At 35.9% G+C, this 15,518-nt stretch overlaps 1 protein-coding gene across 5 annotated transcripts in view; it reads left to right on the forward strand.

Annotated features, from left to right (window-relative positions):
* Window positions 1-15,518, forward strand: part of triob (trio Rho guanine nucleotide exchange factor b) — a 274,443-nt gene that overhangs the window by 190,542 nt on the left and 68,383 nt on the right. For all 5 annotated transcript variants that reach the window (XM_049480847.1, XM_049480843.1, XM_049480844.1 and 2 more), the window contains 8 exons: window positions 1,591-1,700; window positions 1,794-1,863; window positions 4,696-4,785; window positions 6,868-6,960; window positions 9,291-9,402; window positions 9,529-9,719; window positions 13,104-13,205; window positions 15,367-15,506. In XM_049480847.1, the coding sequence (XP_049336804.1) occupies window positions 1,591-1,700; window positions 1,794-1,863; window positions 4,696-4,785; window positions 6,868-6,960; window positions 9,291-9,402; window positions 9,529-9,719; window positions 13,104-13,205; window positions 15,367-15,506 (908 nt within the window). The remainder of the gene's footprint in view (window positions 1-1,590; window positions 1,701-1,793; window positions 1,864-4,695; window positions 4,786-6,867; window positions 6,961-9,290; window positions 9,403-9,528; window positions 9,720-13,103; window positions 13,206-15,366; window positions 15,507-15,518) is intronic.

Consider the following 15,518-nt stretch of genomic DNA (forward strand, 5'->3'; position numbering starts at 1 on the left):
TAGAACTTCTTTACTTTTTAGCTTGGTTTGTTTAGATCTTCACTTTTAAGCTTGTTTTTTTTTAGAACTTCACTTTTAAGCTCGGTTTGTTTAGATCTTCACTTTTAAGCTTGTTTTTTTTAGAACTTCTTTACTTTTTAGCCTGGTTTGTTTAGAACTTCACTTTTAAGCTTGGTTTGTTTAGAATTGTTTACTTTTTAGCTTAGTTTGTTTAGATCTTCCCTTTTTAGCTTGGTTTATTTAAAACTTCTTTACTTTTTAGCTTAGCTTGTTTAGAACTTCTTTACTTTTTAGCTTAGTTTGTTTAGAACTTCTTTACTTTTTAGCTTGGTTTATTTAAAACTTCTTTACTTTTTAGCTTGGTTTGTTTAGATCTTCACTTTTAAGCTTGGTTTGTTTAGAACTTCTTTACTTTTTAGCTTGTTTTTTTTTAGAACTTCTTCACTTTTAAGCTTGGTTTGTTTAGAACTTCTTTACTTTTTAGCTTGGTTTGTTTAGATCTTCACTTTTAAGCTAGTTTTTTTTAGAACTTCACTTTTAAGCTCGGTTTGTTTAGATCTTCACTTTTAAGCTTGTTTTTTTTAGAACTTCTTTACTTTTTAGCTTGGTTTGTTTAGAACTTCTTTTTAATTTTTAGCTTGGTTTGTTTAGAACTTCTTTAATTTTTAGCTTGGTTTGTTTAGAACTTCTTTAATTTTTAGCTTGGTTTGTTTAGAACTTCTTTTTAATTTTTAGCTTGGTTTGTTTAGAACTTCTTTTTAATTTTTAGCTTGGTAGAACTCCTTTACTGGCTTAGCTTAAAACTGGCTTAGTTTAGAACTCATTTACTGGATTAGCTTAAAATTGGCTTATTTTAGAACTCCTTTACTGGCTTACCTTAAAACGGGCTTATTTTAGAACTCCTTTACTGGCTTAGATTAGAACTGGCTTAGTTTAGAACTCCTTTACTGGCTTAGCTTAAAACTGGCTTATTTTAGAACTCCTTTACTGGCTTAGATTAGAACTGGCTTAGTTTAGAACTCCTTTATTGGCTTAGCTTAAAACTGGCTTATTTTAGAACTCCTTGATTGGCTTAGATTAGAACTGGCTTAGTTTAGAACTCCTTTATTGGCTTAGCTTAAAACTGGCTTAGTTTAGAACTCCTTTACTGGCTTAGCTTAAAACTGGCTTAGTTTAGAACTCCTTTACTGGCTTAGCTTAAAACTGGCTTATTTTAGAACTCCTTTACTGGCTTAGATTAGTAGAACTGGCTTAGTTTAGAACTCCTTTACTGACTTAGATTAGAACTTCTGTACTGGCTTAGCTTAGAACTGGCTTAGTTTAGAACTTTTAGACTAAGTGTAAAAACGTGTAGAAACATGACAATCCAGAGACACATATGGTTGTTAAAATGTTAGTTTTTTTTTGTCTGGCCAAATGGTTTGGCTTTTCAGATTAAAATATCTTTAAATTAAAAAAAATGTTTCCTAGGTGGTTTCATACAGCTATGGCAAAAAAAAAAAAAAAAGAGTTACAAGAACAACATGTCATAGAAGTTTTTCAGTACTATAGAAACCTGTGATTATTGTATTACTTTGTACGCTGTCACAGACATACCTCTGGGAGATGACCAGTGGAGTAGAGGAGATCCCTCCTGGAATCGTTAACAAGGAGCACATCATCTTCGGAAACATGCAGGACCTTTACGAATTCCACCACAAGTCAGTTCCTGTTTTTTTGCTCACATTTATTGTCCTGTGTTTCATCTGTTTGCTCTGCTAACGGCTTCCTTTACTCCCCCTCTTCTACATCAGCATTTTCCTGAAAGAGCTGGAGAAGTATGAACAGCTGCCTGAAGATGTTGGTCATTGCTTTGTTACGTGGGTGAGTGCTCAGGGCTGAGAGAAAAATGTTCTTTGTAGACTTTTGACAGTATTGAGATAGTTAGTCTTGACCAATAGGTGTAACTGTGCATGTAAAATGCATAAAATCAATACTAACATCATAATTATATTATACTGTATATCGTCTGTGATGTTCAAAATGTTTGTTGTCTCTCCAAAATGGCAACTTTACAGAAAAAGCAAAAATTACATTAAAGCGACAGAAATGAATAAAATTTGAAAAGAAATCACATTTAGAACATTCACACACCCATAAAAAATTCTGATCTGAGCTACATTGAGCTAAAAATCAGATTTGGAATGTTCACACAGCCATAAAAAATTCTGATCTGAACCACATTGAGCTAAAAATCAGATTTGGAACCTTCACACACCCATAAAAAATTCTGATCTGAGCTACATTGAGCTAAAAATCAGATTTGGAACGTTCACACACCAATAAAAATTTCTGATCTGAGCTACACTGAGCTAAAAATCAGATTTGGAATGTTCACACAGCCATCAAAAATTCTGATCTGAGCTACATTGAGCTAAAAATCAGATTTGGAATGTTCACACAGCCATCAAAAATTCTGATCTGAGCTACATTGAGCTAAAAATCAGATTTGGAATGTTCACACAGCCATCAAAAATTCTGATCTGAACCACATTGAGCTAAAAATCAGATTTGGAACGTTCACATACTCATAAAAAATTCTGATCTGAACCACACTGAGCTAAAAATCAGATTTGGAACGTTCACACAGCCATAATAAAATTCTGATCTGAGCTACATTGAGCTAAAAATCAGATTTGGAACGTTCACACAGCCATAAAAAATTCTGATCTTAGCTACATTGAGCTAAAAATCAGATTTGGAACGTTCACACAGCCATAAAAATTTCTGATCTGAGCTACATTGAGCTAAAATCAGATTTGGAACGTTCACACAGCCATAAAAAATTCTGATCTTAGCTACATTGAGCTAAAAATCAGATTTGGAATGTTCACATACTCATCAAAAATTCTGATCTGAACCACATTGAGCTAAAAATCAGATTTGGAACGTTCACATACTCATAAAAAATTCTGATCTGAACCACATTGAGCTAAAAATCAGATTTGGAACGTTCACACAGCCATAATAAAATTCTGATCTGAGCTACATTGAGCTAAAAATCAGATTTGGAACGTTCACACAGCCATAAAAAATTCTGATCTTAGCTACATTGAGCTAAAAATCAGATTTGGAACGTTCACACAGCCATAAAAAATTCTGATCTGAGCTACATTGAGCTAAAATCAGATTTGGAATGTTCACACAGCCATAAAAAATTCTGATCTGAGCTACATTGAGCTAAAAATCAGATTTGGAATGTTCACACAGCCATCAAAAATTCTGATCTGAACCACATTGAGCTAAAAATCAGATTTGGAACGTTCACATACTCATAAAAAATTCTGATCTGAACCACATTGAGCTAAAAATCAGATTTGGAACGTTCACACAGCCATAATAAAATTCTGATCTGAGCTACATTGAGCTAAAAATCAGATTTGGAACGTTCACACACCCATAAAAAATTCTGATCTTAGCTACATTGAGCTAAAAATCAGATTTGGAACGTTCACACAGCCATAAAAAATTCTGATCTGAGCTACATTGAGCTAAAAATCAGATTTGGAACGTTCACACAGCCATAAAAAATTCTGATCTAAACCACATTGAGCTAAAAATCAGATTTGGAACATTCACAGACCCATAAAAAATTCTGATCTGAGCTACATTGACCTTAAAATCAGATTTGAGTCACTTCAGCTTGGTAATGTGAACGTAGCCTAAAAAAAATATATAATTCTGATCACTTAAGACACTTCAGAATAGGGATGGACAATATGGCCCTGATATAATAATATCACGATTTTTCAGGGTGTTTTCGTAATAACAATATTCAGGGCAATTTCAAGGATATAATACTGCAACTAAATAAATATTTTTATTCAGTATTCATTTTATAAACTTTATACACTCAGTAGAAACAAAGAAGTCTGCAAGCGTTTCTGTTTAATAAACAAAAAAAGTAAGCAAAACAATGATTTTATATGAAATAATAATACTGAAGCAAAATATCTACAACAGCCAAAAAGTGCAGCATGCTTAGTGCATGCATTTAAACTGCAAATTAACAAATAAAGTAAAGTAAATACAGTAAATAGAAAAACAAATACAAAAACAGATTGCTTTTAAGAATAGCATGACGTCACTTGTTAGACTGTCGTCAGAAACAGGGTATCTCAATACATGTAGAAGAGATAGATATAGAGAAAACACAAAAGAAAGAAAGGAAACATCTGTGTATCTAGTGTAAATACTTGTGGTTTTACATCTTATTATTGAAGATAAACCAGCCTCTACATTTCCAGCGTTCCCAAGTTCCGCAGCTTATGCAACATATTAGAAGTGTTATGAAATGTTTCACTTCTTCTAATAATAAAGTCTCAGAATGTTTCAGTACTAAGAATAGACATTTCTGATTCATGTAAAGATAAAAAACTCCTACATATAATGCAAATAATGGTATGTGGGCTGCAGCAGTGTTCCAGCTGGGGTTGACTCTTTTTACATGCCCAAATATTGTAGTTATTTCAGAAATGTTTTTTTTTTTTTTTTTTTTAAACAGTGTAGTCCAGGTCCAGTCATAAATCAGTACATTTCCATAGGTTAAAATACATTTGTACAACTTTTTTTTTTCTCTTTTACATTCTTTAAATTTTACCACATATTATTTCGATTTTAGAGATTAGGTATAATATTGTTTTCACTGTTTTGCAGGCGGATAAGTTCCAGATGTATGTGAACTATTGCAAGAACAAGCCAGACTCTACTCAGCTCATTCTGGATCATGCTGGGCCCTACTTTGACGTAAGTGTGAACAGCATCAGTCTGTTCTTTTAACAGTGGAGAATTATGGGTATTATAAGAATGTGTCAGACCTTGCTTAACCCATATACAGTACATGTGCATGTTTATATATAGAAATCTAATCTCTTAAATATGTAATTAGTTAATGAACTGCATCATTAGGTTACTAATTGTTGATTTAGAATTGACTGGTTCAACTCTGCAGCTTGATGATTGATACATCATCTAGTTAAATACATCATCTTCTGCTATGGGATTGGCTACTGGTGTAGAATTTAGCACACACTGGAGAATAGTATAGAAATAGCGATTACGAGAAATAGAAAAACAGTTACAGTTGCTGTCAGAATTTCAAATACACTCAGAATGCACATGAATGATTTCTTTGAACTGTTCTTTATCTGTGGCAGAATTTAATGTGAATAGTATATTCAGAATTAGGGCTGGACTGTAATTCAATATCAGCTGCATTCCTGAATTCTGAGCATCATAACCAAAGATCAAGTAATTTGGAGACTTGTTGTTCCTATTTTATTAAATAAACATACTGTATCTAGGTACTATTCATCTGTATCTATTATTAAAGCACCATTGATCTGTTATCAACCATTAGCGATTAATCCAGCTCAAAAAATCAGCATCAGGACTAACACTCTTCAACACTCGTCATTGCTAAACCTCCCCCAGAGACATTTTAAATAATGTGACCAACCACTGGCTGAAATATGACTGGGAGTCCGTTCAAGGATAAAGATCTACCCTTCAACTAAAACATCTAGTTAGCTTGCTGCTTAGTCTGCGAGGAAATCTGAGTAAGCTTTACTTACTGATTTTTATTTTCTCAAAAATAGTCAATATGACTTAAAATCTTTTGCGCCTTATGTATGAATTTTACCTGTCAGGTTGTAAAGGAGCAGTAAAGCCACTCCACTGAAGTACAGCATTATACAGGAGTTAAAGTGAAGTTTCTCCTGCACTGAAACTGGAGCAGTATTAACATTAGCCTCTGACTGTTCAGAGGTCAGTATTATCGGACTGTAATCTGTGTGTTTATAGTGTTAAAACAAGCTATGTGGAAAGAACTGCTCTCTAATACCGCCCCGTCTTACCAGAACACTCAGGATTCCTCAGTATAGCTCTGTCGGGCGGCATTAGCCGCTAACTGCGGCTAGCCTTAGTGAAAATGTGCAAATCTAAGCTTACTGTAAAAAAAAAAAAAAAAATTAAAGCACTTAACTCACCAGTAAATGCACAGTTATTAGTAGAGAAATCTGTGTAGATTAACATGCAGAGCTCATTTAATTTTTTATTATTAAAAAATAATAATAAAAGCCAGACCTGCTGAATTAGAAGGAAAAGATGGTGGCACCCCTGTTCCTTACTAGTGCCACATAAAACATGCCTTCCAATCCAGTGCACATTATGTATGAAAATAGACGTTTTTTGATAGTGCGCCTTATAGAGTGAAAAATACGATAAAATTCCTTTTTTTTTTTTTTTTAATTAATGTTAAAATCTGTTGGTTGTACACTCATTCTGCTCTAGAAATGTGAAATATTGAGAGTGGTTGGAGGTGTTGATGGCGTGTGGAGGTGCAGCGCAGTAGCTGCTCAGACAGTTTAATCTGGTTTGTGTGTGTTGGTGGATCTGAGCGGTATGAAGGTGTGAGAGAGGAAGTCACCTTGGCTCTCGCACACACTCTGTCTCCGCCGTTCCTGTTTCACTGCTGCTGCAGGGCTTATGTAACACTTCACAAAACCAAACGGCTGTGAGCATCACCGCCCGCACTGTGCAGACTTGGTACTGTCTGTGTGTGTGTGTGTGTTTATATGGATGAGTGTGTGTCTGAATGTGGAGGTGTGCTTGTGGGAGCAGGTCTGCATGGGTGTGTGTGTGTGTGTGTGTGCTCAGACTACAAACCTCCTGCATCATCTTTATCTATAACCATAGCATTCTCAGCACATTCTATCCTGCAGAAAACCCATCCCACCACTGTGCTTCTCTTCCTGCATGTTTAATAGTGATAGGATATGTGTGGAGCTACTTTTGACTGAGTTTTATTTTATTTTTGTGTGTTTGTAGGAGATCCAGCAGAGACACAGGCTGGCCAACTCCATCTCCTCCTATCTCATTAAACCTGTACAGAGAATCACCAAATACCAGCTGCTCCTTAAGGTGGGTTTGTCCTCAGATGTCATGAAGCTACTTTATGTGCATATGTGTGCACAGGATGTAGCTTCAGGGGGCTTCAGGTGGGGCCTATAGTCCTTTTCACTCTGAAGCAACATGATGACCTCACATCATTTAATGTGTTAATCAATTAATTAATCAATCAATCAATCAACCTTTATTTCCACTCGGTAATACATTGAGGACAAAATTAATTCATTTACAAAATTAAAGGGACTGAAAAATAAGTTTAAATTATAAAAACATGCAAAAATATAAGATTTAATTAAAAAGAAATAGAATAATTCAAAATAAAAGGATATGCAGACAGGCTAAAATTTAAAGCAATAAAACAAATAAATAATTAGAATAATAAAATAAAATATATACAAAATAAAATAAATAAAGGACTAAAATCACATCAAAATTATAAAAAAGATAAATGGTGGAACTAAAATAATAACAATAATAATAACAATAATAATAATAATAATAATAATAATAATAATAATAATTATTATTATTATTATTATTAAAATAATCATAATAATAATTAAAATAATAATAATAATAATGAGGAAATAAGCCAAAAGTAAAACCAGTAATAAAACAAATAAAAGGATGAAATAAATTGAATAAAGAAAATAAAAGAGCTAAAAAAATAAAACATAAAATTAGATACATAAAAAGACAAAATAAATAAAACGAATGAAAAGGTATAAGGCCAAAAGTAAAACCAGTAAAAAAAAAAAAAATAAATAAAGGGATGAAATGAGTAAAATAAATAAAAAATAGGGTTAAAAGTTAAAACATAAAATTACATAAATAAAAAAAAGACAACATAAATCAAATAAATAAACAAAAAAAAAAACTCAACTAAAAAAGTTACAAACTCTCTGAAGGTGGCTATAATAGCTTATAATGATTTAGTGACACCAGTGAGCTGAGTTTTAGTTTCCTGTAGTGAATTCCAGCTTGCTGGTGCACTATAGCCAAAAACAAATTTTCCCAGTTAAAGGGGACATATCATGCAAACCTCCAAACTTTTCTTGTTTTTGTATTTCCACTTAGCTCTCGATTGTCTCAAAATAAAAAAAATATCCATCCATCCGTTTTCTGTGAATCATTTTCACCAAGATTTTGGTGTCAGGAATCATGAGCTGTTTCGATTGGTCCCTTATTATAAAGTCACAATAAAGAAATGTGTGTAGAGCCACCCTATTACTACCCGTCACCCCCACCAGAGCCCCCCTAGAACCCTCTAGATCAGTTAAAGAAGTTCCATTTCAGTCATTTTTTGCTAAGAACCACAGACAGTACACATCAGGTTTTGCCAGCTGACTTCGTCTGACGGAGGGATCTGTACCTACTCTCCATAACTAGTCAGCAGGTGACGTAAGCTGAGCCAGAAGAGCTGGTAACACCACTAGCCATTTCACTTCATGCAGCGCCCTGTAGAGCCGCTAACACAGCCGGTTCCACCATATGCACCATATAGCACAAGTAAATATGTAAACATGGGATGTGGCCAGCAACAGCTTATAAGCATAAAAGTGACAGAGCCATTATTGTGTGTGCAAAGCTATCCTGTACTCTGACAAGCAGTAACCATGCTGTTAGCTTCTCACACAATAACAATGCATTTTTAACTAAATTAACTAACATAATTCCTAACTATATCACCACTAGTAGCTGAACTATAACACCATCATTTACGCCATTGCCTCATGGATATTTGCCTAGGATGGAGGTGGATGAGCTTGACTAGCTTCCTGACAAGCAAAACAACAGCTCCTGAAATCCCCCAGAAGTGACCCAAACAGGAAGTGACATCATACAATAAATAACTAGAGAAATAACACAATTTTTTTTTCCAAAAAAACACCATCAAACATAATGTTAAGGACACTTTCTTAGCTTTTCACAAAAAAAAATCATATCTAATAAAAGTCTAAAGAAATTCAAAAATAAAAAACTTGAAATGTTAAGCAACACAGACCTATTCAAACTTGTGTAAAAAGAGATATATAATGGAAATACGCCCCTTTAAAAAATGCCTTTCTCAACACCAGCATGTGACGTAAAAGTGTGTCAGTGTCAGCATCAGTGTAAAATGATTGAGAATAGTATTTGCTATCTCATGAGCTGCTGAATGCTTTCTTTTTAGGATTCTACTGTAAAATAATTATGTTTTATGTTAATTATATGGAATATATATATATATATATATATATATATATATATATATATATAGTTTTTCAGTGTTTTTCAGCAGTGGTGCCTGCCTCCACTTCCCTAATCCCTCTCAAAAATATCCCGTGTGTTTAATTTTGCAGGAGTTGTTGACGTGTTGTGAGGAGGGTAAAGGTGAGATTAAAGATGGTCTGGAGGTCATGCTCAGCGTACCCAAGAAAGCCAACGATGCAATGCACCTCAGCATGCTGGATGGTCAGTAAGACACATGCACATATGCACACACATTCATTCCATAATATTATATAAGACAAGAAGGTCATCTCTCTCTCTCTCTCTCTCTCTCTCTCTCTCTCTCTCTCTCTCTCTCTCTTTCTGCAGGTTTTGATGAGAACATAGAGTCTCAGGGTGAGCTGATCCTGCAGGAGACGTTTCAGGTGTGGGACCCTAAGACCCTCATCCGTAAGGGCAGGGACCGCCACCTCTTCCTCTTTGAAATGTCACTCATCTTCAGCAAAGACGTCAAGGACTCCAACGGACGGAGCAAGTACCTCTACAAAAGCAAGCTGATGGTACGCCTAGTTTTTAAATGAAGTTTTCTTCTTAGAATAGTTTGAAGGTTATATTTGGTGCAAAGTTTCAGCACACGACTGGGCTAAAAAAAGCAACAGTGAGCCTTTTTCCCTTTCCTTACCAAGAGTATAGCTGGCCTTCTTCTTTTTCTGTGGGTAGGATTACACTCCCGTTCACTAAGCACACTTTGAGGTGCTAATCAGTGCGAGCATCTGTTAGCTGGTGTGACAGAATGACCAGTAACGGTTCTCCTCCAAAGGATGTGGTGTTACTGTATTTTTCACACTATTAGGTGCATCATATTATGAGGCACACTATCAATAAACTTATATTTTCTGGTCTATTTTCATATATAAGGCGCATCAGGTCATAAGGAGCAATTTTAGTAACTAGTAGTAGAAACTTAGTAGAAATTTAGAAGGTCTGGCCACTGGGTGGTGAGACCTGTAAAGCTAAGCTAAGTTAAGTAAACAAAACTTAAAAAAAAAAAAAAAAAAAAAAAAAAAAACATTTCAAGCCGATTAAACGATCACTGGATGTAAATCTGCACAGATTTCTGTACTGAAAACTGTTTACTTAAGTAAAGCACTTAGCGGCTAATGCCAATCAACAGCGCTACACCGAGGAACCCCTGAGTGTTCCAGTTAGACAGGGTGATATTAGCTAGCGGTTTGTCCCATGTGGATTGTTTTAACACAGTAAACACGCAGACTACAGACTACGATATACTCACTTCTGAACAGCAAAAGAGCTAGCGCTGTGGTTAGCGGCTAATGCTAATACTGCTCCAGCAGTGCTAGCCGGGGTTAGCAGCAGGATACAGGCCAATAATACTCACCTCTAAACAGCCAAAGAGCTAGTGCTCTTAGATTAACCTAACATGATCTTCCCTAGACTAAGTTTACCATCTAGCTGTTCCTCATTCGTCTTTGTTGAGATGGTGACAACAGGACTGCTAATGGCCTGATAAAATTCAGGTAGTGATTTCTATGATGGTGATATGGTAGTAGTATGGCTGTTTGTGTTATGCTGGTGTTACTGGAGATTTTACAAACTCTGCTGTCACTGCTTATTTAAATCCAGGCAAAAACAGCTCTGTGGTCAAAAACACAACTTTGATGAGGGGGTAGAGGATGACTAACACAAACTATGTGTCAGCAGAGAGGCTAGTGTCTCCAACTGTACTCCAGAAAGGTGGAGCTACATGGTAGGGGTGTCTAATAAAGTGAGTAAGAGACATCTTCAGAGGTTTTGTTAAAACCTGGAAGGATTGCAAACATTTAAGATGGATTAAAGCAGTTCTGTCCAAAGCTAACCAATGGAAATGTTAGATTTTGCCTTAATAGATATTACTGCACTCTAATTGTCGTTTTAAAACTGTGTAGTGTTTTAGAAATAATGTGTACTGCTTTCTTCGTAGCAACTGACATATGACTTACATTAGGAGATGCATGTATTTTTGGTAAATGTAGCAACTGTTGATATCATATCTTGAAAAACTGTGTTTGGAAAAAAAGGTTTGTACTTGTGGGCCTGACTTGTGTGCAAATAAAAATAACTGTTAGTGCATCTAAAAAAAAAAATTAAAAAAAAAAACATTAAAAAGTAACTTTGTTTCAGTAATTCAGTTCAAAATGTGGAACTGAAATATTATATTGATTAGGGGTGGGCGATATAACTCTAAAATAATATCACAATACTTCATGGTATTTTCACGATAACGATACTTTTGGCGATATGATAAAACTTTTTTTTTTTTTTTTGTATTATTGCATGCAATATGATATGGCTAACTGAGATAATAAAAAAATTATTTTATCAGATTTGTTACAGAAGTCAGTGATCCAGAATTTCATGGTACTAGTAATGCACTCAATGTCTCCATATATCCAGGTTTAAAGTAGAATAAATGTTACTGGACAGATATAATCTGTCTCTAGTAGATATATAATGGGAAATGAGAACAGTGTGAATTTTACTTTTGCTAAAAACAGCAAAAAAGATATGGCACGATATTTCAGGGTATAATATCGTTCACGATATTCTACATTTTTGGCGATTTTATCACGTACGATACGATATGGCACACCCCTAATATTGATGTATTAAACACAGAGTGATCTATTTCAAGCGTTTATTTATTTTATTGTTGATGATTATGGCTTACAGCCAGTGAAAACCCAAAAAGTGCTGTAAGATTTTGTGGGAAAACACTGCACTGCACTGGTTTGGAGAGACATGTTATCTGCTGGTGTTGGTCTACTGTGTTCTATCAGTTCTAAAGTCAGTGCAGTTTTGTTTTCCCACAAAATCTTACAGCACTTCATGCTTCCCTCTGCTATTGACAACTTTTATGGAGATGCGTATTTCATTTTCCAGCAGGACTTGGCACACTGTCCACACTGCAGAAAGTACCAATTGGTCTTCAATAATTTTCATATTTTCTGGTTTTAATTGGGCTGTAAGCCATGATTTTGAACAATGAAAAAATAAATAAAATAAAATGGATCACTCTGTGTGTAATACATCTATATAATATATGAGTTTCACAATTTGAACTAAATTACTGAAATAAAGTAACTTTTCAATTATATTCATTTTTTTTAAGATGCACTAGTAATTTGCAAAAAAAAAAAAAAATTGACATACCTTGGGTTTATAGTGCTTGCAATCAAATAAGAGTCAAAATAAATGTAAGGGGGAGGTAAAAAAAACAAGAAATAGTGTGTGATGTAATGTAATAATCACTACAGATGATCCAGAACGCAGCAGCACGTCTGGTCTTCAACTAACCAAAACGGGCACATGTCACTCCGCTGCTCATTGAGCTCCACTGGCTACCGGTTGCTGCTTGCATCAAATTCAAAGTGCTTACAATCGCCTACAAGGTGATGACAGTACAGGCTCCTTCCTACCTGCACTCACTCCTGAAGGCTTACGCCACCTCCCGGCCGCTGCGCTCCTCCAATGAACGTCGCCTCGCTTTGCCAAACATTCACACAAAGCAATCCAGACTGTTCTCATACAGAGTTCCCCAATGGTGGAACAAACTACCTTCCACTACCAGATCAGGAGAATCTCTCGCTATCTTTAATAAACTCCTGAAGACAGAGCTCTTCAAAGAGCACTTACTCTCCTAACACCTCTAACAAACTAACTAATTCTAACCTCATCTCCTTCTTCCTCTTCTCTACTCCTCTATCCCATTATTTCCCTCTGACCTCCTTAAGGCCCTATCTATAGATGCTTTATTTTTAAATTCTATTATTTTTGTACTTAACCTCTTCTATTATTTGCACTTCAATATTGTAAGTCGCTTTGGACAAAAGCGTCTGCCAAATGTAATGTAATGTAATAATCTCTCGCTCTCTCTCTCTCTGTAGACCTCTCAGCTGGGAGTTACAGAGCATGTGGAAGGAGATCCCTGTAAATTTGCGCTCTGGGTTGGACGCACGCCTACCTCAGACAACAAGATCGTGCTGAAGGTGTGTTCCTGCTTTTACACTGAAACGCTTCACTGATTCAGGGATGAGTAATAATATATAGTTCAAAAATCTGGCAACTTCAGGAGATGATTAAACAAATCATTGTCTATTGTTTCCAGACTGCAGCTTGATCAGCTGCCACTGCAAATCTGTTGAGTGTAGTGTAATTATATAACAAATAAACTGAACACATTTCAGCTGCCCACCAGTGTCTGTGGACATTATCTGGTTGAATACAGGTCATTACTTCAAGTTACCAAAATTAGGTGTTAGGACAACTGTAATGCCTACTGTATTTTTTAATATATAATTGTGATCATACAGACATTTTGATTGGGGTTGTTTTATTTTGTTGTAAGTTAAGTTGTGAGTTACATAACCGAAACCCATTGTCTGCTAAACTTAATGTTAATATCCACAAAAAAACATGAAATTCTGGAAACCCCTTACCCCTGCCTCTTCTTTTCAAGGGGGATAATGGGATACATTTACCCCATAAGAATTGGGAAAACCTTTCAAGCCTCACTGATGTGTTCAGTAACCTAGCTGTTGGTTAGCTAGTTAACTTTAGGATATCGTATGTCTTCAGAAAGAGGGGAGATGGTGCAGAAATGTATTATTATTGTCCGTTCCTTAATTCCTCTGCTTTAATTAGCTTATATTTTATTTTATTTTTCCTTTCCACCTTAACTGCTGCAGCCCCTGTCATCTGTTGCACCATTTAAGGTGGAACAGGAAAGTTAGCTAGCTATCTAGCTACTGAGACAAACTACTAGCGACCTTTTTTAACCGTTATGGTTGTTATGAAGAATTCGGCCACTACACATTAAACTCTGGTAGAGCTAATAGTCACTTTTAACAAGGAAAGAACTTACATTTGTGGGTTTCTTTGGTCGCTTGTTTCGCCATCTTACCAGTGATTCTCATACCCCTCGGTTGAAGTGTTCATCTAAAAAAAAAATCTTTATTAAAAGGAAAGGGCTAACAAGCCTTATCTCTTCCCCCTACCTGTCCATCTTAAAGCTGATTTCTGTAAATTTAGGGATTTAAGGGATTAGGGCCCTCTCTGGTGAGAGTGGGCAATTTCACTGAGCATGCAGAAGAATCATTTTGAACTGGGCGTGATGCATTTTGAACTCCTTTCACAGTGGATGAATCCGAATCCAGGTTATGTTCAGCCAGAGAGAGAAAGCAAATCCTATTCAAATGCCAATCTAATATTAATCCTGGTTTTTAGTGCAGAATCTTTCCTCTATCCAAAATGTTCCTTTTTGGCTTCTGAGCTTGCTTCACTCCTTCATTTCTTTGCTTTTACTATGAGTGAATGAGCTACTGAGCTCTGAGTTTCCCCTTCTGAAGTCTCCATTGCTCCACCAGCCGCTCTTGTTCAGAAAAACTGATCCGGATCCTCTTTTAGAGGCTGTACGTGTGGTGTAAGTAGGTAAAGGCACTTTACGTGGCCAGAAGAACTCCTGGACACCCCGTTTTTTTTTTTTTTATTAATATATTAGGCTTAGCAGGGATGGTCATTTCAGAACACTCTTACCATTTAAACACAATATTTTGTTTCTTCTTCACTCAGAAATGCTTCTGCTTTCAGTTTAGAAACAAAATAATATACGAACCGCCACTTTAGGCTTATTTAATCGGTTCAAAACATAAGTCCAGTGACGTTCAGCCATTTAAATTGATGAAATTGGTAATTGCTGGGATTGGAAGTTGCTCTACTTCCATTTAAATACTTTCTAAACTTTTCAGAGGCCTCTGCTTTCACATTTACACACAACGCCTTTGTAGGATGATTGAATATGTGTAAACTGTTGCCAGATTGCAAGATATATCCAATATTCTTTAACCACCCTGGTTCCTTCCCGTCCTTCGTGAGTCATGCTATTGTGGAAATGAGCATTTTATAAGATTGGAGCATCTTATTTGGACTCTTATGTAACTCGGGGCCTTGAGTAAGTGTGACTGAGGCCTAGAAAGGCAAGACTGATGAGTCATATGCTAATCTGAGTGTCTACACGTTAGCGCACACTCGAACATTCTCAAACACACTCACCAGAAGGGGTGCAGAATGTGAATCTGTAAGTCAAGGGATTGAATCTGTGGAGAATTTAGTGAGGAGGATGTGCTGTTTACCTGTTTATTGTGTTCACAGGCCTCCAGTTTAGAGAACAAACAGGAATGGATAAAGAATGTGCGCGAGGTGATCCAGGAGCGCACCATTCACCTGCGGGGGGCGCTGAAGGAGCCCATCCACATCCCCAAAGCCACCAGCAGCAAACTGAAGGGCAGGAGGTACGTAGGAGA

This window comes from Astyanax mexicanus, chromosome 6, assembly GCF_023375975.1.
Source record: "Astyanax mexicanus isolate ESR-SI-001 chromosome 6, AstMex3_surface, whole genome shotgun sequence".
Lineage (NCBI taxonomy): Eukaryota > Metazoa > Chordata > Actinopteri > Characiformes > Acestrorhamphidae > Astyanax > Astyanax mexicanus.